Consider the following 25,881-nt stretch of genomic DNA (forward strand, 5'->3'; position numbering starts at 1 on the left):
TCTGAGCCAAGTCAAGGACATTAGAGCTTAAAGGATGAGAAAGCCAATGAAGTGTGTGACTGCAAGACTTCATTCAAGAAATATGTGTTTTAGAAGAGTAATTTGTCAGTCTTGAACAAGAGGAAACAGTAGAAGATTGTTTTATATGCCTTTCTAGAAGAGAAACAATAAGGGCCTACATTGCACTGGTATTTCGAATAGGGAAATGGAAATTAAGAGACTATACAAGGAAGAGATGTCAGGACTGGATGAGAAATCGGATTTAAAGGTTAAAGTAAAAAAGTGGAACAATGTAAGGTTTAAGTTTTTAGCATGAATGACAGGAAGAATGGTAGTATTATGAAAATAAGAAGGGTACACATTTGAGGAAAATCACAGGTTCATACTTGTTGGATTTAGAGTGACATGGTATATCAAAATGGAATGTGGAATTTGGAATTATTTGCATAAAAATATTAAGGCAGACCATCAGGCAAAAGTCTCTAAAGATGGAATGAGCACTGGGTGTTATATGCAACTGATGAATCTCTAAAGTCTACCTCTGAAACTAATAATATGCTTTAGGTTGATTAAATTGAATTTAAATAAAAAAATTTAAAAAGAGACAAGAAGAATCAGAAAGAGGATCAAAAGACCTAGGTCTGGCTGAATTTTGGGAATCATTTGTATTTTTAAGATTAGAAAAAGAAGCCATTAACAGATAAGAAAAGCTCTAACAAAATTTAAGAATAGTAGCAAAATATCATAGCACCATTTAAAAGAAAACAATTCACTTAATCCACTGGCTCAACAAAACAAGAACATGCAAATAAGACCCTTTAATGATTAAGGATTTTTCTGTATGTGAATTGTAAAACACAAAATACGGTAAACCACAAGTGTATGAAACATAAATTGAAAAAACAAAACAGAACCAAAAAAGATGCCATTCCCCGAGAGGGGAAAGAAAGCTAGAGCTGCACTGGCTGGAGCTCAGAACTGGCACAGGAGCTGGTGGCTGAGCCGACTCTAGGTCTGGAGCTGACTGCCTCTGATGCTGGTGGTGGATACGGGAATGGAGTTGGCACTAGACGTGGAGCTAGATCCAGCTCTAGAGCTGATGTCAAATCTGGCTGCAGTGCTAGAGCTGGTCGTTGAACTAACTCTAGTTCTGGGCTGACTTTAAGTCTGGCACTGTTGCCAGACCTGGTATGAAAACTGGTGACGGAGATGACCCTAAATCTGGAGCTGACAGTGGCTCCGGGGCTAGAGCTGGAGCTGGAGCTGCCACTAAGTCTGGAGTGCATACGAGAGCTCAGGCTGGAGTTGGCTATAGCTCTGCAGCTAGCCCTAGCACTATTTCTGGAGCCAGGGCAGAAGGTGGCTCTAGCACCAGAGCTGCTGCTAGGATGAGTTCTGGAATTGGCCCCAGCTCTGCAGTTGCTGCTGGAGCCAGTGCTGCAGTTAATGACGGAACTCCCTCTATCCCTGGAGCTGGCTCTAGCTCTGCTCTGCAGCTGGTCTGAAGCGGATTCTAGTTCCAGAGCTGGCACTGCTTTCAGCTCTGCAGATGGAGGAGGACCCAGAGCTGTGTGAAGCTCCAGAGCTTGTTCAAGAGCTGGCCCAAACTCTACAGGTACTGGAGCTGGTGCTAGAGTTGGCCTAAGAGCTGGTGCCTAAGCTACTAATACCACTTTTGAAGTCATTACCTAGAGTTGGCAACCTGACATGAAAGACACAGACCAAGAGAAGAGTACAGAAGAGATACCAGGAACAACAACAACAACACAACAAAAAAGGAAACCTGGAAAATGAGAGACTGAAACAACAGGAAAAAAAAATCTGTAATTACATGGTTGAGGTATGTGAAGATATTGCAAACATCAAAAAAAGAAAGCTTAAAAGTCACAGACATTTCCCAAAAGTACAGAAGGTGCCAACAAAAAGATAAAGGGATGCAACAACGGTAACAACAACAACAAAAATAAATACGGAAATTGGAGGATCTCCAATCGAAAGACCATATCCACTGAGTAGGAATTGTAGAAAGAGTGAACGGGGAAGAGAGAAAGGGGAACATGAAAGACAGGAAATTATCAAATAAATTTAAAACTGTTCCCAGAAGTGAAATATTGGACATAAAACCCCCAGCAAAGCACATTATCATGAAATTTTCCTTAACATGAGGGTTAAGGAAAAGGCTAACAGGAAAAAAAAGTTTGTACAAAGCACCAAGAATAAGAATGAAACTAAACTTCTCAACAGTAAAGCTAGAAAAGAGAAGAAAAGGAAACACTGCTTGCACAGTTATGGAGAACATAACACTCTAAACACAGTATCCACCCAAACTCTCCATAACATCTGAGGATAGACTAGTTTCAGACATGCATAAACATGTGTTTTTCATCCATTCTCTTTCCAGAACCTAATGACGGTGTACTCTGCCAAAACGAAGGTGTCTCTCCTATAGGAGAGACAAGATTATGCTGTGACAATTATTGAACCTCAGGGGCTTAAACAACAAAGATGTATTTCTGTTAATGCTCCATGTCCATTGCAGGTGTTCCCCTCTACATCATCAGCCTCACTCTGGGAGCCAGACCGACAACGCAGCCATTGTCTGGAACACTGTTGGCAGCCAAGGTGGAGATAGTTAATTTTATCAGATTACAGAGAGTAAAAAATTTTGAATGAAAACTTCTCATTGCCATGTATATATTTTTGGCGTCAGAGTTGTTTTTGTGAATAAGCAGGCAATATAATTCCCGAGTTTGTTTGATGACAATGTAATGCTACTGACAGGCTTTGTTACTTGAGTTCGACTTCTTCCTCAGAAAGGCTGAGAGTTGCTATTTTCTCAAAATTCTTACCTAAATCGGAGCTCACATAATAGGCTCTATCTTGCTCTTCTGTCACTTCTCATTGTCCTGCTTTTCTTTCCTCAGACGTAAGTAGGTATCAGATAGTTATGTGACACAGAATTTTAAAACAACATAAACTGAGATACCAAATTTCCAATATGGAGTTCAACACTAGCTAGCTTAAAAGTATTTTTCTGTATGTCTCTAAACCCCAATTTACTCTTTATATGTTTTATGTGTACATTATACGATTAGATCTTAGGTACTGCATCTTTGAAGGAGGAGCCACATTTTATTCATCTATAGTAACTAAAGGGCCAGAAGAAATAAATGATCTAATTTCTACAATGACTATGCTACAGCATTAAGGCAACAAGAGGTCAATTCTATTAGTTTAGTGACATTGGATGGAAAACAAAGAAAAAAAAACCTATGAATAAAATTTAAGAAATACTATATTCCCTATTATCTTTTTTCTAAGGTCTATTAGTTATTTGTTAGCCAAATTTGAGTATTTTCTTCCCTACCGTAGAAGACTACTGGGTTATACATTAACATGTTATGGATGGGAATAAAGAGTAATTCTGCAGGCTTTGACCTAAGTAAGGGTCAAAGTGGATTCCACCCAATGTTAAAAGAGTATAATTCAAGTTCTAAAGGCTTTCAAAATTCCTCAATAACTATAATAACCAATTTACATAATTTCAATTTATCAAGTCAATTTCTGTTAACCACATTAATATTAACAATTTGTGAGGTCACAAAAATGTTGCCAACTGTCTTTCTTTAAGAAGGTTTAAGGTTTTCAATTTTCAGATTGTGGTAGGAGATATAAAAATCCGAGGCAGGAGATAAACTAAGTCCCAGGATATACACAGTAATCTCTCTGGCATCTGAGGGGAAAAAAAAGTCAAGTAATTTAATTCAAAATTATGAGTAATACAGGAATAATATGAATATGAATTCTAAAACAGAAGAACATATAATGTTTGTGCTTACAGTGGGTTGCATGGGTACAGTTATGTCACCCTTTCCACTCCTCCCAACTATGCTGCATCCCAAGGGGCTGCTTCAGTAGAAGAGTTGGAGAAGTAATGACCTAAGCCATACAAATAGTACTAAAACTAGAAATTTTAAACATGTTTGCATCAGTGGTTGTCTGGGATTTAGCATGAGACTTCAGTCTCTCCTGCTTTTGGTGAATTTTAAACAAACAGATTTCATAAGGCAATGAGGAAAACACAGAATTTTTTCTTTCAACCACTTAAAAAGAAAACTAAATGAGAGAGAGAAAAGAGGATAACAAATATTCCTCACAAGATGAAGTGTATTTTCCCTCTCAGAAAATGTCAGGATTGGATGTATTTTTAAAGCTTATTTAATAATTTCTGAATGACAGTTGTAAAAGCACAAATAATTATTCGGACAACTTATTTTAAAATTCCAAACTCAGTAAAATATGGTACCCAGTACTGAATAGTAAACAAAAACATAGAAGTGCAAAGAAAAAACTGGAATGTGAAGGAAAAAGTATCCTATAGGAAAAGTATAACTTGTAACAATAGTTTATGTTGGCAAAACAATAAACCTTTTTTTTAAGATTTCATTTATTTGAGAGAGAGAGAGAGCACAAGCAGGGAGTATGAGGGGTAGAAGGAGAAGGAGAAGCAGGTTCCCCACTGATCAGGAAGCCTGGCACAGGACTTGATCCCAGGACCCTGGGATCATGACCTGAGCTGAAGGCAGAAGCTTAACCAACTGAACCATCCAGGTGCCCTGACAAAGCAATAAATCTTAAAGTGTGTAAAAATAAATGATTATTTTAAAACTTTGGAAATGTGAAATGGGATCAATCCTAGATCATTATTTTCTTAATGATTAATACTTTCATTAATCAGAAAATATTCCATCTGAAATATAATTACTTATATTTTGTAGTGACTTACTCACACATATGTCTCCCCACTAGATCATAAATTCGTTAATGAAAGGAAGGATCTCGTTTTTTTTTTTTTTTTTTTAAGATTTTATTTATTTATTTGTCGGAGAGAGAGAGCATGCACAGGCAGAGGGAGAAGCAGGGTCCCTGCTGAGCAAGTAGCCTGATGTGGGACTTGATCCCAGGACACTGGGGTCATGACCTGAGCTGAAGGCAGTCGCTTAGCCAACTGAGCCACCCAGCCGTCCCAGGAAGAATCTTGTTTTATTTAACTGTGCATACCTACTAAGTAGCAAGTGTCTGGCATACTGTACAAACTCAATGTATTTTTGTTGTGGAACTGAATTTAACCCTCCCAAATCAAGGATATCACTTAAATCTATGGTTCTCAATCTGGCTGAACAAAAGAATCAACAGGGGAGTTGTTAAAAAGTACCAATCATAACAGAATAATCTCTAAGGATAGGGCCCAAGCATTGGTATTCTAAAGGTTCCCAAATTATTTTGATGTAAAGTCAGTGTTGACAACCACTGACTTAAGTCATCTCCTTCTTCGAACAAGACTGCACACATAAAAACCTCAAAGTGCTTAACTTGCAAGCAGAGAGTAATTTAATCATGAAGTGATGTATATATTTTCCTTCAAGTTGTTCAATTATTTAAATTTCCTTCTACTCGTCTGTAAAATAGTATATTATTGCATCACAATTACATCATAATTTACACCATAATCATTGAAGTATCCACATCTCTAAAATAACACCATTACAAAGGTCCTTTTCAACTGACATGGCATTTCATTCCCATAAATGGTATTTTTGTAAGACAAACTGTTAACTTAGAGTGACTGTGTAAAAAAATGTGAGTAACGAATGAGGCTAGGTGATGATCATATACCTTTATGTTGATGCACATTTGATTTTGCATTTCAAAAAGTGAGTTTTGTTAAAGATTTAATTTATTGAGAGAGAGAGAGAGAAATTGAGAGAGAGAGAGGAAGAGGGATAGAGAATCCCAGGCAGACTCCACGCTGAGCAAGAAGCTTGATGAGGGGCTCAATCTCATGGCCCTGAGATCATGACCTGAGCCAAAACCAAGAGTTGGACATTTAACTGTCTCAGCCACCCAGACACCCCAAAAACTGTTTCTTAAATGTACATTACTATGTAACTGATTCTATGAGTTTCCAAAGAATAATTAGGTAAAATACTGAAAGAACGACAAGAAAAGTACTTAGCATAGAAAGGAACTAAGTGTTGTGGTTGTGGACATATAAACTACGTTGAGAGTTGATAAATGGGATATAACTGGACAGGGAAGATACTTTAATCACTGTCTTAGCTTTCTAACAATTCTCTCTGACATGTAGACTTAGAGAAATTACTTAAAACAAGGGAAATGGATACATGAGAATGTACAAAAGGGATAATAACTTACTGTCACGAAGACAATCTTTTGGCAATGACAGGAAAAAAAATGTACTTTAAAATTGTGTCTACAAATCATTCCAGAAAGTCTTCTGCCATTTAAGAAAACACACACACCCATACACACACGCACACACACATGCACTCATTCAACTACTGAAAAAAAAGAACATCTATAAGAAAAGGTGTAAATTAAAAGTAGGCATCAAATTTTTGTCTTCATGGGAAACATACTAAACTGGGTTTGAATGCCTGCAGAGATCTGCCAAGTCTTTAGACAGTTTTGTCGTAATTTTTTAACTCTTCTGTTTGGATGCATAAAATTTCCTCAAGATGAAGGACTTTTTCAGAGAATTGGATATCAAGTTAAGGATCCTTTGAAACTAAACACTTTGAAGACAAATAGGTTCCAGAAGGATGACAATGAAATCCCTATGTTCTCTTCAATAATCACTTCATGGTAGTTAGATGACCTAGTAGAAATCTCAGACACAGGACATAATTTTTTTTTCCCATCTATTTCAGCTCAATGCATATTTCTCATTCCCTATGGCTTTGTATACAATTAGGTAAACCAACTTAATGTCCTTAGAGACTCAATCCATCTCAAAATCTTTGAAAATATAGAAAATATTTCAACGTAAAAAAGGGAGGTTAAATTGAGATCTTGTCTTCAGGAACTCCAGAACTGATTTTTTTACTTTCTATATCCTTAATGTCTACTTATCATTAACGGCCATTAAAAGTTGGCAGGTGCCTCAGTCTTTACTCAGTTGGTTAAGCGACTGCCTTCGGCTCAGGTCATGATCCTGGAGTCCCGGGATCGAGTCCTGCATCGGGCTGCCTGCTCGGCAGGGAGTCTGCTTCTCCCTCTGACCCTCCCCACTCTCATGTGCTCTCTCTCATTCTCTCTCTCTCAAATAAATAAATAAAATCTTTAAAAAATAATAAAATAAATAAAAGTTGGCAGGTGCCTCAAAAATTTTTCTAGTGAATGTTCATTATAACTGGCATGCTTATTAATTCTCTGCAGTAAGTTAGAGAAATTAATAAGGACTGAAGTAAAAATATACTATATATAGAGAAAACCAGATATGTCATGGTTTCAACGTATACAAAAATAAACTAATGAAAATAAACATGCAAGTATTCAGTGTATCATTTGTTTTCATTTTCATTGCTTATTTTTGTGAACATCTTACTAAAAGCATTATAGGTAAAATTGGATATAAGAAATGAATAATCAATCTTAAAGAGATCATTGATATGAATGTCAACCACAGGAAAACCATTAGGTAATATGGAAATACATCTAGTTGGTTACTAAAAGTTGGTGTATCATATAAAGAGGTTTCCCTGGATCCTAACAGATCACTAAATTATGTAAATTATGTAAATACATTTAACACAACTTTTTATTACAAATATTCTTATGTGTGTATATATATGTATGTATACATATATATACACACATATACTTGTATTTCTAATGAAAAATAATCTAGGTTGTTTTACAAGATATTTTTTAAACAGTTTTTTCTATAACTGTGAATATATACAATAAACAAACTGAGGATACTTCTTCCTTGGTAAGAAAACATCTGCTACTGGAAATGATCAAAAAAACATCAAGAAATGAAACCTTTATTAAATATAAAAATAGAGGAAATATTTCGTATTTTCTTTTTAGGTAGGAAAACAGTAAAAGCTAGGATAGGATTTTTTTTAACTTTTTTTTTTTGAAGGTTTTATTTATTTATTTGACAGAGAGAGCAAGAGCACAAGCAGGCAGAGCTGCAGAGGGAGAGGGAGAAGCAGGATCCCTGAGCAGGGAGCCCGATGCGGGGTTCCATTCCAGGACCCCGGGATCATGACCTGAGCTGAAGGCAGATGTTTAACCAACTGAGCCATCCAGGTACCCTGAGAATAGGATTTTTTAAAATAAACTTTCAGATTTGTGCCTTTTTAATTAAAAAAATAAAAATTTAAATTAAAAACTAAAAACAAATATGCAACATTTAAAATATTAGGGTTTATCACATTCAAATATGCAGTTTAAGATTTAATGCTAATGTGGTTTTGAAGAACTTCAGTTTGATAGAACAGTAACTTTTAAAACTTGACAATAAAACAAAATCCTATACTGGTCTGTAATTAATGAATGAACAAGGACTGTCTTTTTCTAATTTCCATGAATTATAATGAAAAAGGTATTTACTTTTGTTCAACAAAATTCATTTCTTGAGAGCTTACCATATGTCTGAGTCATGACTGAGGTACTACTATTTTATCTTAAGTTGCATGGTACTGTTAATATCACTTTTTTGATGATCTTTGTCATATTTTTCTAGAGCTAAGAGTTAGTGTATCAGTAAATTAATTCTCAAAACATTATAACTTCAGAAGAGTATATGGTAAAATATAAAGGAAATTATACCATTAGCATAAGAGCTCCAGACTGTATTCAACTATGGCATAAAAGTGCTGGGTATTATCAAACTACTATGCAAATACAGCTTCGCAAACACTGTTCATATATAACCTAATGATACAATAGACATTTGATAATTCTCAAGATGTACACCCTAAGGCCTTTGTACTTACTCATGTTTTGAGACTACCACCTAGACTTATACTATATCCCACAACAAAAGATCATTATAAAAACTGCCTTATTTTCAAGAATAAATAGAAAACAACCATGCTGCTTTGAGCTGTTGATGCTTTGTTGCTGCTTAGGCGAATTCACTGCCACATGCTGAATTTGTAGCACACATGATCTCAATTCATGCCTTGGTAAAATAATAAATCACACTATTCCAGTTATCTATGTTACCACTTATGAACAGAAGAAACTTTCAGTGTTAAATCCTGAATGCTAAGACCTTGGTGTGCTTCGTTGGCATAAAGCAGAATTATGTACAGTTATATTAAATATTTTATATTTATTCATGAATAATCATGTAGCAATAGGTGTATAAGCCAGTATAAGAATGTTAGTGTTGTAGAGACTTAGATCTCATCATTTTTAGCCCACTGCAAGAATCTGTGACACAATTAATTAGCTGATTTTTGCTTGGACACCTACAATATTCTGGGATCCTGGAACAGCTTGTTCTACTTTGAGACTATATTAATATTAAACAAAGAAAAGCACAGATATTCATATATGAAAGGGAGAGCTGTGGTGACCAAGATAGCAACTATTACTCACATGTGGCTATTACAAGTACTTGAAATGCAGCTAGTAGGAACTGATATGGGTTCTAGATATAAAGCATATACCTGATTAATTATAAATAATTGATAAACTTGTGTGGTGTTTGGACTTCTGGACAATGACTTGTAAAGTTGGTTCCCTCAAGTAACTGTTACTTGTGAGTAAAATTTTGCTTGTCATTATAATTAACATAGGCTAGTAACAAGGTCATCAAACCAATTTAAAACAATAAAAGAGTCCACAAGTGTGTGTATTTGTCTTCACACACATCTATCCAAATTGAAAGACTTAGTATAAAAAACAGGCGTATGAAATCTCAATTATTTTTATATTGATCACATGTTGAAGTGATACTTAGGTTAAATAAAATATATTATTAAAATTAATTTCACCTGTTTCTTTTTTACCTTTTTAAATGTGGTAATTAGAAAATTCCAAATTGTACATGAGTGAACATTTCATTTTTTCAGACAATGCTGCTCTAGAGTACCAATTGGGGAAGCAATTTGTAAACAATTGCTGTTATAAGAAAAATTTCTGCTTATACTAATAATAAAAGAAATAACTTTCCATTTATATGTAGAAATGTAGTTTGAAAGAATATTCATTCAATGATTAATTGTTATCACTCCTGGGTAATGAATATATGAGGTAAGGGCAAATTTTATTTAACCTTCTACTATTCTAAAGTTGTTTTTCTTTTAACGTACAGGAACTATTCTTGAATTAGATATCATCTTGGGCATATACGCTTAAACGATTTTCAACAAGGGTACCAAGACCATTCAATGGAAAGAGAATGGTCTCTTCAACAAATGGTGCTGGGAAAACTGGATATCCACATCCAAAAGAATGAATTTATATCCTTCCTCACATCATATATAAAAAGCAACTCAAAATGGATAAAAAACCTAAATTTAGGAACTAAAACTATTAGAAGAAAATACAGTGGAAAATCTGCATGACCTTGGATCTGGCCATGGGTTCAAAAATATGATACCAAGGGGCGCCTGGGTGGCTCAGTCGTTAAGTGTCTGCCTTCGGCTCAGGTCATGATTCCAGGGTCCTGGGATCGAGCCCCGCATCGGGCTCCCTGCTCGGCGGGAAGCCTGCTTCTCCCTCTCCCACTCCCCCTGCTTGTGTTCCCCTCTCTCGCTGTGTCTCTCTCTGTCAAATAAATAAAATCTTTTAAAAAAAAAAGATACCAAAAGTATAAGCAACAATAACAACAAAAATAAACAAAGTGGACATCACTGAAATATAAAATTTTGTGATTAACATGATAAAAAAATAAAAAACCCCAGAAGTATAACAATAACAACAAAAATAAACAAACTGGACATCACTGAAATATAAAATTTTGTGTGTCAGAAATCACTATCAAGAGAATGAAAATAACCTACAGAATAGGAGAAAATATTTGCAAATCATATACTTGATAAGGATTTTATATCCAGAATAAAAAACACATAAAACTCAACAATAAAAAACTCAATTAGAAAATGGAAAAGGATGTGAATAGACATTTCTCCAAAGAGGATACACAATTCACCAATAGATGCATGCAAAGATGCTCAACATCATTAGTCACTAGGGAAATGAAAATCAAAACCACAATGAAATACCACTTCCCACTCACTAGGATGACCATAATTAAAACAAGAATAACATATTAAAACAACAACAACAAAAAAGAGACAATAACAAGGGTTGGAGTGGATATGGAGATATTGGAGCCCTTGTACATTCCAATGTAAAATATGCAGCCATCATGGAAAACTGGAAGTTTCTCAAAATGCTAAACAGAATTATCACATACCTCAGCAATTCTACTCCTAGGTATATGCTTAAAAGAACTGAAAATAGGAACTCAAATAGATACTTGTAGACCAATGCTAATATAGCAGCATTATTCACAACAGTAAGAAGGGGTAAACAACCCATGTGTGCATCAAAAGTTTAAACAAAATGTGGGTACTGTACATAGAACGGAACATCATTCAACCATCAAAAAATGAAGTTCTGATACATGTTATAATATGGATGAACCCCGAAAACATTACGCTGAGTGAAATAAACTGGACACAAAAGACAAATATAATTCCACTACAAAATATTGAGAATAGGCAAATCAATGAGATAAAAAGCAGATTAGAGGTACCAGAGTCTGAGGGAAAGAGATATGGGGGAATTACTGCATAGTGGGTACAGAGTTTTTGTTTGGGGTGTTGAAGACTCTTGGAAATAAATAATGGTAATGGCTATACAGCACTGTGAATATAGTTAATGCCACTGAAATGCACACTTAAAAATGGTTGAAAAGCACACTTTATGTTATATATGTTTTACCACAATATAAGTATGTAAAGCAAATCATCCTGGGGACTGTGTTTTCTCTTTAGTCACGTATTAGCTTAATAAGTAATAATAAATATATATACTACGTGTTGGACAGTTCGCTAGGTGTGGATGGCATAATGGTGAATGGAAAAATCAAATGAACTTTGTTATGGTTTAAATTTGTAGTGTAACTGAAATGGATAACATCCATAAAGCAACCTTGGAAGACTTGAAGGCTCTGCATCATCCTTAGGAAGTTTTTCCTTTTTTTTTTTTTTAAAGATTTTATTTATTTATTTGACAGAGAGAGACACAGCGAGAGAGGGAACACAAGCAAAGGGAGTGGGGGAGGGAGAAGCAGGCTTCCCGCTGAGCAGGGAGCCTGATGCGGGGCTAGATCCCAGGACCCTGAGATCATGACCTGAGCCCAAGGCAGACGCTTAACGACTGAGCCACCCAGGCGCCCAGGAAGTCTTTCCTTTTGAATAGTTTGAAACAGATATTCTGTAATTTAAAATACTCTCCACAAATATTAAATAAATTTACTGATGACACTATAAGTAACTAATTTTCTCCACTGGCTGAATGGAATGCTTCCAAAAGAGAGGAAATACTGGACATGATGCTTATCCTAAAGGGAATTCCAATTAAATGGATAAAGACAATCATGCCTGTGTCACATGTAAGAGCATCCCATTAAAACATGTAAACAGGTACCTATATTTACTATATAAATATATGTACTTCAAGTGCTAAGGGGAATGATGGAGTGATTAGAACCACATAATCATAAATGAGAAAAGCTTTATGAAAGAAAAGAGTTTGGAAATAATTGAGAAGATATGAGGTAATAATAAAAATTCTGTATTTTGATAATGGTAGTGGTTACATCAATATAAGGAATGAAGTTGCTTTGCTCTATATACTCACACAAAAGAATGCATGTAAGAGTGAAATAGTAAAATAATGCTGTGACACATGGAATTCTATGTACTATTTTTTCAACTTACTGTGAGTCTACACTTATTTAAACAATGGAAGAAAAAGAGGACACCAAAAATTACTAATCACATAATAGCTTTAAAAATAAAGTATGTTGAAATATACACAGGATGAAAGTAAAAAAAACAGAACAAAACAAAAACAACACCAAAAAGCAAGAGAATGTATAATAGTGGTAGGGCTGTGAAATGCATACACATTGTTTTTGTTATTTTTCAAAGCTGTGGTAATATGCCTGAAGAATTTATATAATGTAAACATAGAAAAATAGACATGGTGGAAAACAAACATGCCAAAATAGAAAGAAAGCAAAGGGGTGGATATTGTGGCAAAGTATGGTAAGGGGTTTTGGGTCAGGGAGGTGGTCTCCCAGTGACCCAGGGAAATGGGTTTACCTCAGAATATGCTACATTCTTTCTCCTCTCCTATGGAAATTATAGCTCTTAAGGATTATTCTACAGGTGGCCAAGGCTTACTGATTTCTTTTTGTCTTGATTTTAGTAAAATTATAAGAATTCAGACATGAGAAAAGGACTATTGTTTCTCATATTTTACCATTTACATACAGATAAGCTCAGAACTTCCTGTTCATCATCATTTTCTTCTGTTTACAATTTGGGTTGGATATGAATTAATTAATATACAAGGATGAAAGTGTTATATCATGTTTGAGTATCACATATAGTATAGGTAGCTTAGAAAATAAATATTCTGTAATATAAAAGTGATTGACTCAAAATTTATTATACTTCCTAACTTCTCTAGGAGTTGAAATAAAAGAAATCAATAATGAAAGACCACATGGAAATAATCAAAAGTAATTTGAATTGTATGTTCTTAAAATCTTTGATTAAATTTTCACTGAGGGATGCCATAAATAGTTGGGTAAACAACAGATAGTTGAGTCTGCCCTGCTGTTGCAATTGTGCGTAGGCACTCTCCCCAAGATATATACAATGGAAATTGTCTGATTATTTCATACTTATATGGTCTTTCTTTTTCCTTCAAAATGTCTATATTTTTACTATATATTTTCTCCATATTTTCTAATAATTTTATTATAACCCAAGTTGACAGTAATCTTTATGCATCACTATATTTTCAATTTCCTACTAAACTTCTATTTATATTTAAAACATATTACAACCTTTATGGTAAGAAAGATGATATATTCATAACAATTCCAAAAAACTTTAAATGCCTAATGTGCCCCTTTAACATTGAGATGACATTATACCAGAGATAGAAGTTGGGGTCAGGCATTGTCCAGAGAAAAAGGCAGGGATTTATTAGATATTTAGGACTGAAACAGTGCCTTTATTCCTTCTAAAAACAGAGGCAGAACTTGTGAAAGCAAACACCAGGAACTAACCAATGCTAATCACAAGTTAGAAATTTCTTATCGACCTGAATTCTATGCTATTAACATACTACAATATTTTACATTAAAAAATACCCCTAAGGAAATATTGTTTCATATACTGCCTGGAAATGAGTTAACTTCCCACATCACAAATTAAACTCAAATAAATATATTGCATGGTTACTTAACTTCTGGTGTGCTTTAAATGAGTCTAGACACTACTCTTCCTATGTCACAGGTTTGTTTCTCGCCAGACCTTTGCTCAGTTTCCCCAGCCTGAATCTTCTTCCTTGCTGACGCTGTGTAGAAAGTCCATTAACTTGCAATGGGTCCATCTTTCGTCTATCTCAATAAAGCTTCCCACAAAAGTCTTATTGTTGCTTCACAGGACCAATTTTTTGATACATATGTAGTATTTGATTATATTTAACTTAAAATATCATGTCACAATCTTTTTTTTTGTCATTGATTTCAAATTCAGCTACGTAACAGGAAAGTTTCACAGATAACACCAGACTCCTTTTAGAAATGGAAGAACGTTATCAATAAATCTTCAGTAACCATCGCAATGCTAATATAAAAGAGCAGTCACTAAATAAATGTGACATAATTTCATCAGATAACTAGGATTTCATATTTCCAAAGATGCTTTTAAAAAATCTAGTCCATCTCTAGTTGTCTTACACTTATAATCTCACTATACACATCCAAATTTTTTTCAATACTGGGTACTCATGAATGAGTATGCTTTACTAGGTCTCCATATTCATCTCAGCTATGCTTTTTTTTTTTTTTTTACCTTCCTCTTTGGTTTATTACAGTTAGAAGAAAAATATGTCTTTTTCCTTTGTACCATCTGAATAAACTGTATCAAATTGGAGAAAAAATGAAAAACTTAAAAGTTCAAAGGCCAAATCATTTGAAAAAGGAAGACTGTTCTTCAGTTGTGGTTCTTTTCTAAGTGCTGTGTTTAGAAGTCCTGGGTCAGAGCCCTGATTACATCAGTGAAGTCAATAAAGTCCTTTTTACTTAAGTATATGAAGTATTTAGAAAAAAAAATAAAGGGAAACAACCACAAAATAATTCATGTTAGTAACTTCATACACAAATCCTAAAGACACTTGGAAGGCTGACTTCTATTTTATGTTACTTATACATTTTGGGGTTTCCAATGAGAATAAAAATGATTTATTAAGCATACATTTTGCTTAATCAGTACTTCAATTCAGAAAGTACTTGAATATTGAGAGACATTACTTTTTACATAAAGTTTCTCAATTTATAAAACATTTTCTATTGACAGATAAGGCACAGAAAAATCCAAGTGACATCTGCTAAGCTTTACTTAGGAAAACTTAAAGAAATCCTACGGGATAACATCACTCAATTTTTCCTGGAGTACCTCTGATGGAGATTTCCTAAAAAAAAAAATCTGGAAATAATCAGAAACTATTATAGTACCTAAAAAAGTTTACTTGAAAACTAAATCTGCTATTCATCAAAGAACATAATACACTCAGAATAATGTAATGGAAAAATAAGGTACACAATAGAATAACAAAGCACCTCAACCAAATCTGATTGCAAAACATAAAAAAAGAAAAAAAAGGTTGACAGAAGAAAGTATCAGACCTGTGATACTCTGAAGAACTCTGTAGGAGACACTGCACTTAACTGATTAAGCAATTATTTTGTTAAAACAGTATATATTAATTATTTTACTAATTTTAATTTATTTCTGTTCATTTTACTTCCAAATGATAAGAAACCATTTTTTTAAAAGAGATACTAAGTACAAGTTTAATACAAATTTAAAGGGAAGAAGAATTAATAGTTAATTCTTAAAATTTACTCTTGTGTCATAAGATCTGCATGGAGAAGAAAAGTATCCAAAATACAGTAAAAAATATTTTGGGTATTTCTGGAGCAATAAATGCGATATAATGATAATGCTAATAGCTTCTTAAAACTTAAAATATGTTCTCTACAGAGACCTGAAATTCCACTGGGGGGTAGACTGGATGGCACGTCCTTTGGAGTTTAAAAGACTGTCCATATGAACTGAATTATCCTTGACAAGTACCTTCAGACACTTGTAATATGATCTCATGTAAATTTAGACCATATTTTGCACACAAACCAGTGGCAATAGTAAGTTTATTCAGGAGCTCAGATAAGAAGGAAAGAAAAACTGATATCCTTAATAATAGTCATTAACATGAAATTTCCGAAATGAAAAGCATAAAAATAAAAGCATCTAATGTATTGTAGCAAATGAAAGAAAAACAAATATTAAGAGAAATGTTGCATTTTTTTTCCTCTTTCAACCCCTAGCTACCTAGTCTCCCCAAACAAAATTTCATCCTTCAATAGTTTATTTAAATTTGGAAAAAGAAAAACACATTTTAAGCAAATAAATAAACTGGAAAATTCCATTTACATTGGAATTCTAATAACATAATATAATCAAAATATTATAATAAATCATAACAACATAGAGCTATAAATATTTACAAAAAGCTGACTGTACGATAAAACAAAAGGACAACTCAGAACTCTGTAGCTTTAAGGATTCCTCAGGATTGCCTTGTGCCTTGGCACAGACAGCCCTACAAACTTTGCTAATTCTCCCGGGATCAGCTCCATTGTCCAAGAGATGCATTAAGGCCTGTATAAGAGAACCCAGCTTTGGAGAGTGCTAGGCCAAGCAAGCTCCATAGCATCATTAACTGTATTTATTTTTCTTTATCAGAAGTCTGCTACTGCTACAGTTGTCCTGCTAATGGATGAAAATAGGATATAGATCATCATGAATTTGAGTGGTAGAGAAAAATGACAGATTATTTTAAGAAATTTTAAAGGCGTGTGTATTTTTTTTGTGGGTCCTTAAAACCAAGATTTTATACATCCATGGAATAATTAATGATTGTCAAAGATGGTTTTATAAGCTAATTTCACAGTAGAATAATAAATTCCTCCCACTTGAACTGTATTAAAGAAAGATTATTACTCAGTTATTTCTTTAAAAATATTTTGTGGAAAGCAACACTTCAGTTTAACAAAATAGCAAAACAACTGGAACTATTTTTTACAAACGTACATTTTGTAGTCACTTAAATGAGGTATATTTAATCAATTAACCACTATATAACCACTGTATATTTAAATACACTCTGAATTATTTAAAAAATTCAACTTAAAAATCAAACCGAGAGACATGTTTATAATATTGCTTTGCCGAAACACTGAAAGAAAGTGCACTGCATAGAGTGCTGAAATTTCTCACTCTTCCTTTCAATCAATATCTGAGGCAAAGTTTCATCTCTAGGGCCCTTAATGGCAGGAATTCCTGGAGCCAGCAAATGAGTAATGTTAAACCTATGATTAGATGATGAGGCCATCAAAGACACTAGACCCTAATGCTACATTCTTCTTTATTTCTCAGAACTGCAGTAAAACCCTGAGCTAAAGAAGGAATTTTAAGCTACTTTTTTCTCCACAAAAGCACTTTTTTTTTTTTTAAATAAATGTGCATCATCAAGAACCTAAAAGGCCTGAACAGATCTCTCAGAATGTCTCTTGAACTCAGGACTCTGGCATTAGGTAACAATTCTCAAACGCCCTGCAGATGAACTCCTGCCAGGGATGCTGTTTTCTTTAACTTCTTTCTTATTAATATTCTTCATATTCTTCCTGGCTGAAAAGGAGGGAATGGACCTAATGGTTTCCCTATGAATATATTCTTGAAGAAAGTAAGCCTGAAGACTGGAAATCAATAGGTAAGTTTTGGTTGTTTTGTGTTTACTAATGTTTTTAAGGATCAATTGAAGCCATATTGTTTATTTGGGAGTTGGCTGCGGCTTTGGGCAGACCTCAAGGTCAGTAACTAGAAACAGTTTAGATGTATTTTTCTATTGAGGAAACTAGGAATAAATGTAATAACTACTTATTGTAAACATATATAACCTGTCTTTCTTGTTCTCACAGTGTAAAATATTTAGTACTTATATGAAAATCAGGATCATTAGGGGACTTGACAGAGCTGGCAAGAAGAAAGACCACTGGGTCCCTAATTTCAGTTATCAGCAAAATGTTATATATATATTTTTAGTTTCTCGTAACTGCTAAGAAGAAAGAATACCCAACAACTACAAATTCTATTTAAATAATCTGATTATTAAAGATAAATAGCATAAGTAGATTTTTAAAATTTACACAAAAATATACAAATTACATTAAAAAAAGAAAGCAACAAGGTATTGTATCAAAGACCACTCACTAATGAGCTATATTTTATACTACGGCTATTGCATGAAAAAGACTTTGTTTTCATTATCTGTAATCTAAAGAAGAAAACATGTAATAATAAATGTCAGAAGTATAAATTCTACTGCACCATTTTTAAAAGGTGGAATGTAAAGAAGGGTATCAAAAGATCTTTAACAGATTTTATATATATATATATATATACACATCTACACATCTATATATATATGTTTTTTGCAAATAGGGGACAATAGAAGGCTAGGAAGGTGGGCAAGAATAAGACAGCTAAAGAGAGCGGAAGAAGGGAGAGGGAGACTGAATCAATATTTACATGGTATGATCATCTACATAAAAATATATCTTAAATTATTTTCTTCATCGATGGGATAAGAAATGGAAGTTTTAAAAATATATAAACATATACATATATATGCATCCTACTGCTAATGACATTAAAAAAAAAAAAAAAACCACCTCATGTAGTTTAATGTAATCCAGTGGGAGAGATTTCCTACCTGAGAACAAAGCAGCATAACAAGCTCAACCACAGATGTGCTAGACTTCATACAAACGAGGCCTGCAACAAAGAAAGGTTGAACAAAATGAAATTACCATGGTAGAAATCATCATTCCAAGTTAATTCATTATGTAATTTTAATTTACAAAAACTTTCTTTAAAATAGAACTCCTAAAATAAAACAAATGGAAACATTCACTAACACATATTTTTTATGGCATTAATTTCAAAATACTCAGATATTCAAGAAGATGTAGAAAACATACTAAAAACTGACTTTATGCTGAGTTATTTATTTGGTCAAGGCATTTCTTATATTTAAATAGGTGGAAGGTAGTTATCGGAATTGGTGAGCTTGTTAGAGCTACTTTTAATCCAATGACATTTCCTATGTGATTGTCTCCTGGAGTAAGGAGCAATAAAAGGTGAAGATTTTCCTAAATTTTCTTCTAAAAGACAAAATTAAAATAATTTACAAATAAATAACTCCCCATAGGTTGTCAGTTGTTAAATGTTTTTAAAATATTAAAAAATGAATTTCACACACAATTAATATGTTAAGCACTGTTCTGTTTCCAAAGTCTCTGAACAGCCATCAGAAGAGGAAAGAATGAAATGTTATAATTTGTACATAATAATGGCTACTACTCATTGATCACTTACTGTGTGCTAGGCACTGTGTTGAGTGCCTTATATTCATAGTGTCATTTAATTCTTATTTCTACTCCATCACATACTATTATTATACCCATACTACAGATAAGAAAATATTCTTCCTATAAACAGTTTAAACCTTAATTATTCATCAAGACATTTCCCAATTGAAAGGATGACTGCTGAATAACATGTAATAAGAAAGCAAGAAAGCAGATCATGATTGGTAGTTTTTCTTAAAGTGCCAACAATGGAGGAAGATGTGACTAAGGATTAAGAACAATCTCGGGGTTAGAGTATATAATCATGATGCTTACTAATGTAAAAAAGAGTTTTAAATTTTTTCACTTTTTAAAAAAATTAATGTTTGCTTTTTCTTTTCAATGAGGACAAAAGTAATCAGTAAAAGCACTGGATAGCAAGAAATGCCATGGTCTTACATTAGTTGTTGCTAAACGGAAAGGTGAGGTGAAACCAGTTTTTTTCTTCTTAAGGTGATTTCAATAAATAGTCTCAAATGCCTTCTAGGCTCTAGCATGTATATTTATTGTAGGTAGTGGATAAATACCCTTTTGTGCCCACCCTGCTAACGACCCTATCCTTATTGTACACATGACAGAAAAAAAGCTGTAAAAAGGCACTAGTATTCCATCTTATCAGATCTTTGGGCAGACAGTTAACTAATGAAATAAGAGGCAGATGTGAAAAGCTCATTTAAGAGACAATTGCTGTAATTGATCAGCAATTCTCATGCTCAGGAGCTAGAGAGTCAAAAAGATTAATGGGACATTTATCACCTGTTGGCTACTCAACTATTTGAAATTCTGACAAAGAAAAACTAAGGAAAAGGCCAAAGGATTATGCATAGCAAAAGAATCATAATTATGATTTGTACTCTATATCAATTTAGATTTTAGACTGCAAGCTGAATAAAGGATGACTATATAAAGAATTACTCACCATATATTTATTCTGTGTATTAGAATTTTTTAAATATATAACAACTTAAAGTAAAAATTAGGAAAAACATGCAATTGCATTAATTTCTCACAGACTGATATTTTAAATGAACTTCTAAAAAACTCCTATCTCCTATGTAACAAGAATGTTCATAATTTTTACAAATTGTACCACACAGAAAATATAAATAAATGTTCCATCAATGTTTTGTTCAAAGGACATGACAACAATTAACAAGGAGAGCAAAATTGCAATTTGCAAACAGTATGGCCATTGTGATTTCAACTTCATAGATCCACACACTATATTAGTATGTTTTGCCTAATTAGCTTTAAACAGAATGAACTAATGGATTCTCCTTAAAAAGAAAAAAAAATCTAACCTTGACAATGAGAACACAAGCAGGGGCAATTCTGGAAGCCTTATCAACTTCCAAATATTACACAATCACTTTGGTTGGAAGTGTTTCTAGGTGTTAACAAAAGTATTATTAAAACAAGTATGCCAACTCCAATGCTTTTTATTAGAGATACTAAAAATACAAGCAATGTCTGATGATATTCTATTCTTGCACACTTTCTAAATAAAGAAGTCTCCATATCTGAAGGTTTAAGATGTAGGAATAAACATGGTTTTGTATTAACTTTAATCATTAGCTCAAGAAAGCCACATTTATCTAGTGATGTTATAAATACTCAAGCTATATAAGCATAAGGCAAATATTTTGTAAGTGTGTATTTCAAACAGGTTAATTTTATCCTTTTTGTATCTGGCAAGAAATTCATAATCAAATCAACTCATTTGGCATCTACTCATATGAGCAAAGTATAGTGTTAGCACTGAGGAATTTATAGTAATGGATAAGACATTATCTACACCTTCCTATGTGCTCCATGTTTTAATTCAAATCTAAGATTATCTAACATTTACCTGGGGCTTTATCATTTACAAATCATTTTTATGTATGCTATCTCATTTGATTTTCTTAATAACTCTTTGAGTTAGTTATTATTACCTCATATGATAGAAAAAATTAAGATTCAGTGACTAGCCCAAGAGGTATCATTCAGTAAGTGGGAGAACTGGAACCCAAATTCAAGTCACCTAACTTGAAAGTTCATTTGATGTTTGCTGCAGAGCTATAAAAATAATTAAATATGAATAGGATGGCAATATGTCTCTATGAGATAAGTCATAATGGTTAATTGCAACTGGGATGATTTTGAGTTTTCTTGGAGAAGGTAGCATGTGTTGGTCAGACATGGGGAAAAAAAGCACTATCTTTAGCAAAAGCACAGAGGGAGAAGGGAACAAAGGAAAAATCTGAAAGACCTTAATTGGGAGATGGATGAGTAGAATATAGGCGGTATGTGAAAGCGGGATTGAGGGCTATCAAAATTCAAAGATAAATAAAGATCGAGAGCAGTAAAATTATAAATGTTTTTGAAAGAGGAAGAATTTAGTGCAAGTTATAAAATGGGGGAAATGATGCTAAGCCTTAGTATTCTTATTCCATCATCACTTATCCCACCCTGTCAACTGAGAAGTATCCCCCAAAGGAGCTGTACACATTTGCCTCGCTATCAAAAATCTAGTTAGAAGCATCGGTCAGTTAATAGAATATTTTCATCAGCATATATACATTCACCAAAATAAATATTCTGACTAGGAATACTAATCCAATACTTTATACCATACAAGCTACCAGTATAAACTTAACACCTGCAGCGAAGACAATAAATATGTGAGCAAAAGGGGGCTTGTATGTAAAGGAGGTATTCAACAGTGAAGAAAACTATCTAGGAAGAGTTTTTGAATATATTATGAACTGCACTGTTGAAAGATAAGGTCAGCTAACTGAGTGGTTAACATACAAGCACTTGAGAAGATTAATTAGATGGACAAATTTGAGGTGGTCCAGAAGCAAAAAGCAAAGAATGAATAGAACCAAGTAAACTATCATCCCAAACACTGGCAGTTCTTTTAGGTTCCCCTCCTACTAGGGGTAAGAAGTCAGTTTTATTTTCACAACGACACTTCCTCACCATAAACAACAAAATAAACCAAACCCCACCAAAACCCACTAAAACGTAAGATGAATATGAAGTTAGAAGTCTGACCTTTGGGACAAAGCTATCCTTCTTAATACAAGGAATACTGCAAGGTACAGTAATGCTGTTTTACTACAGAGCTGTCAGACTCTTCTGAGTCTATCTGTGCGTCTGACTTTATGTATCTGTAGAATTCAATCAAGTTAAAAGCCTTTCACAGCTTTAAAATAGTGTAGGGAAAGTCCATCTCTAGCAGGATGTTCCTCACAGTAGGCGGTAAAGGGTGTGAAGCCTTACAGTGATAAGCAAGGAATAATAGTCCAACCAAGAAATCATACTCCAAGCAAGATATCACATGCATAGGGGTGCCAGAGTGGCTCAGTTGGTTAAGTGGCCACCTCTTGGTTTTGGTCAGGTCATGATCCCAGGGTCCTTGGATCTAGCCCAGTTTCCAGCCCCACGCTCAGCAGAGAGTCTGCTTGAGTATTCTCTCTTTCCCTCTGCCCGTCCCCCTGCTCACACACTCTCTCTCTCTCAAATAAATAATAAATAAATCTTAAAAAGAAAGTAAACACACCCATAAGCAGGACTCATCTTCTAAGCAGTGTCAGAATTTTCTTTCAGCAAGGGCCCTCTTCCAAGAGAGGAGACTCACAGACATCTATGACTAGCGCAGGGCTCTGAGTACACTCTCATTAAATGCCAATTAAATGAATAAATCTAGAGACCATCATTCACTGAGTAACTTCTGTAGGTGATAGAGGAAAAAAAATAAGATTTTGAGAAAAAAATAAAAGTAATTTTTGGAGAATAAGCCCCCAATTCATTCAAAAAGCATTTATTGAGTGTAATGTCTAATGTGCTAAATACCATGTCAGGTACTAAGTATAAAAAGAAGTGAGGAAAGTGGCACAGCTTTTGTAAACAAATAGCCATGATATAGAATCCTAGGAGATACACAGAGCATAAAGTGTTAGAATCGCAGAAAGGTAGTGAGCAACTCTGCTGAGGAGAATTTATAGGGTATGTGATATATCAGTTGGATGCTGTTGAGCTTATCTGGGCAAAAAAAGAAAGAAGGGAAAGTCATCCAAGGCAACAGAAATATGAGAGGTATAAAGAAACATGAAATAGCTAGTAAAACAGGGTTGGAATATTATGTTGGGTTGTTCAGAGGTTGGAAGGCAAGGGGTGGAAATGAAGACAGAGAGGGAGACAGGAAGCAGGGCCATATATGGCATGGATTCCTAGCAGCAAACAGGGAGCCACTGAAGGACTCTAACCAGGGGGCAGACATAATCCCATCTATTTGGAAAGATCCCTTTCTGTCAGTATATAGCATGAAATCCGTAACTGCAAAGTCTAGCCAAAATAATGACAGCCTGAGCTGAAGGCAGTGGCAATGCAAATAGAGGAAGATTTGAAAGCCATTTTGGAATGAAACAATACAATATTTTTAGACAATGGAATATGAGCTTAAAGGATAGGGTAAAGGAGCAACACTGAATGATGACACTTTTTACCTGAGCTGGAGAAAACAAATGAAGAAGGTATGTGGAAAGAGAGTGCTGGCTTTCATTCTGGATGAAATTAAGAATATAGGCAAAAAAATTAATGTTGAGCTTTAGGAGTGTTTTTTTTTTAAGTATAGATGCTGTAACTCTTACAAACCAGATATAAACAAATCAGGCAGATAGCATAGCATAGTTGAGGAAAATATAATTGTGTAATTTTTTTAAGAGTCCCATTAGTAGACTACCAGTAATAATCCTACAAATAGTTTTAAGATCTAGATTTTTCCATTTCTCCTCACAATAAAATATACAAGTTAGTTTTCCATCAAACAGACATGACTATTCTGGTAATTTGAATTTTAAAAATCAAGTCTTCCCGGGACTACTTACTTTTTAAATAACTTTCTAAGGATTTTAACTTCCTTAAATCCCCAAATTAGTAGAGATTAAGTGGCACTGAAATAGTTTCATCTTAGTAACAAATGTTGAATTAGCCTTGAAAGGAATTGCACAGGCTCACTATGCTTCATTTGCTTGAGTATCAGCGGTGTACAGCTGGGGATTTCTTTGAAATTCTCTGTTCTATGTAGTTTTATAAAACATTATGAAGCATTCTAAAATACAGTGTATAACCACAAAGTGTCTATCTTTTATGACCTCTGCACTACTTACACATCTCTATCAGCATAATAGCAATTTCCTTTGTTTGTTTTTTACCAGACTTTTACTTTTTTATCGGCAATATGCAATTTGTTTCCTTGTGTCTCACTCTGTGTGATCCTGTATGTAAATAACTACTTTCAGTTCTACCGTTTAAGTCATCTGAACTTCTTAAGGTCAAAACAAGAATTAGCAAACCAAGTAATTTGTGTGGCTTTCTAATTTAAAATAAAAAAAACCGAAACCAAACAAAAAATCACTATTAAACATCCTTTGAAATAATAATAATGGCCTGAATATTAATTATTATTGCTACAACTAATATTAATATGTGCATAGGTAATAGTACTACTTGAAATTTCATGTTTGTCCAGAGATTTTAATTTAAAACTGCACTATCAATGGAAACAATTAGAATATTACCTTACAGAAACTAAAGTAACATTAAGTTCATTTTCTAAGAAAAGCTTAAGTGCAATTAAACCATTATAGCTTATTTTTATATTTAGATTATAAATTTTAAGTGAAAAAACCCCCCAAATACTGTAAAGACAGTGAGAGTTCATTCATTCATCAATTTACTCTAGTTCGTTAAAAACTCAGTTACCACCAACTTATCGAAGTCTTTTTTTTTAATCTGTGTATTCCAATATTCTATAGCTTTTTTTTTTTATTATGTTATGTTAATTTATGGCAGTCTTAATGTCTTTAGAATAGGAACAAGACTGAAGTCTCTGGACATATCACATATGTCAGGGGTCAGCAAACTTTTTCTGTAAAGGCACAGACACAGTATTTTGGCTTTGGTGGCTGCCATAAATTTCTGTCACAACTACTCAACTCTGCCATTGTAGGTTCAAAAGCAGCCACACAACACATAAAACCAATGAGCTTGGCTGTCTTCCACAAAAACTACTTATCGCAAGGTGTGTGGGTACATGTGCACGTGTGTATGTGTGTGAGGAAGAGAGAGAACACATACATAGGCACACATACTCACATATGCATCTACAGATTCTTAAAACTGCAGGGGAAATTATTTTAAATATGTATCTATGATGCTTTATAATTTCAAATCCAAAAAGCTCTGAAAAAGAAAAGCTTTCTCATAAGATTGTCACAAACTCA

At 33.9% G+C, this 25,881-nt stretch overlaps 1 protein-coding gene across 9 annotated transcripts in view; it reads right to left on the reverse strand.

Moving 5' to 3' along the window:
- The window catches only part of NBEA (neurobeachin), a 680,995-nt gene that overhangs the window by 328,130 nt on the left and 326,984 nt on the right, over positions 1 to 25,881 (reverse strand). For all 9 annotated transcript variants that reach the window (XM_064586204.1, XM_054506303.2, XM_064586203.1 and 6 more), the window contains one exon: positions 18,913 to 18,974. In XM_064586204.1, the coding sequence (XP_064442274.1) occupies positions 18,913 to 18,974 (62 nt within the window). The remainder of the gene's footprint in view (positions 1 to 18,912; positions 18,975 to 25,881) is intronic.

Source organism: Mirounga angustirostris, unplaced genomic scaffold (genome assembly GCF_029215605.1).
Source record: "Mirounga angustirostris isolate CCGP_5_RB_7025 unplaced genomic scaffold, mMirAng1.0.hap1 SCAF_3, whole genome shotgun sequence".
In the NCBI taxonomy this organism is placed as follows: Eukaryota; Metazoa; Chordata; class Mammalia; order Carnivora; family Phocidae; genus Mirounga; species Mirounga angustirostris.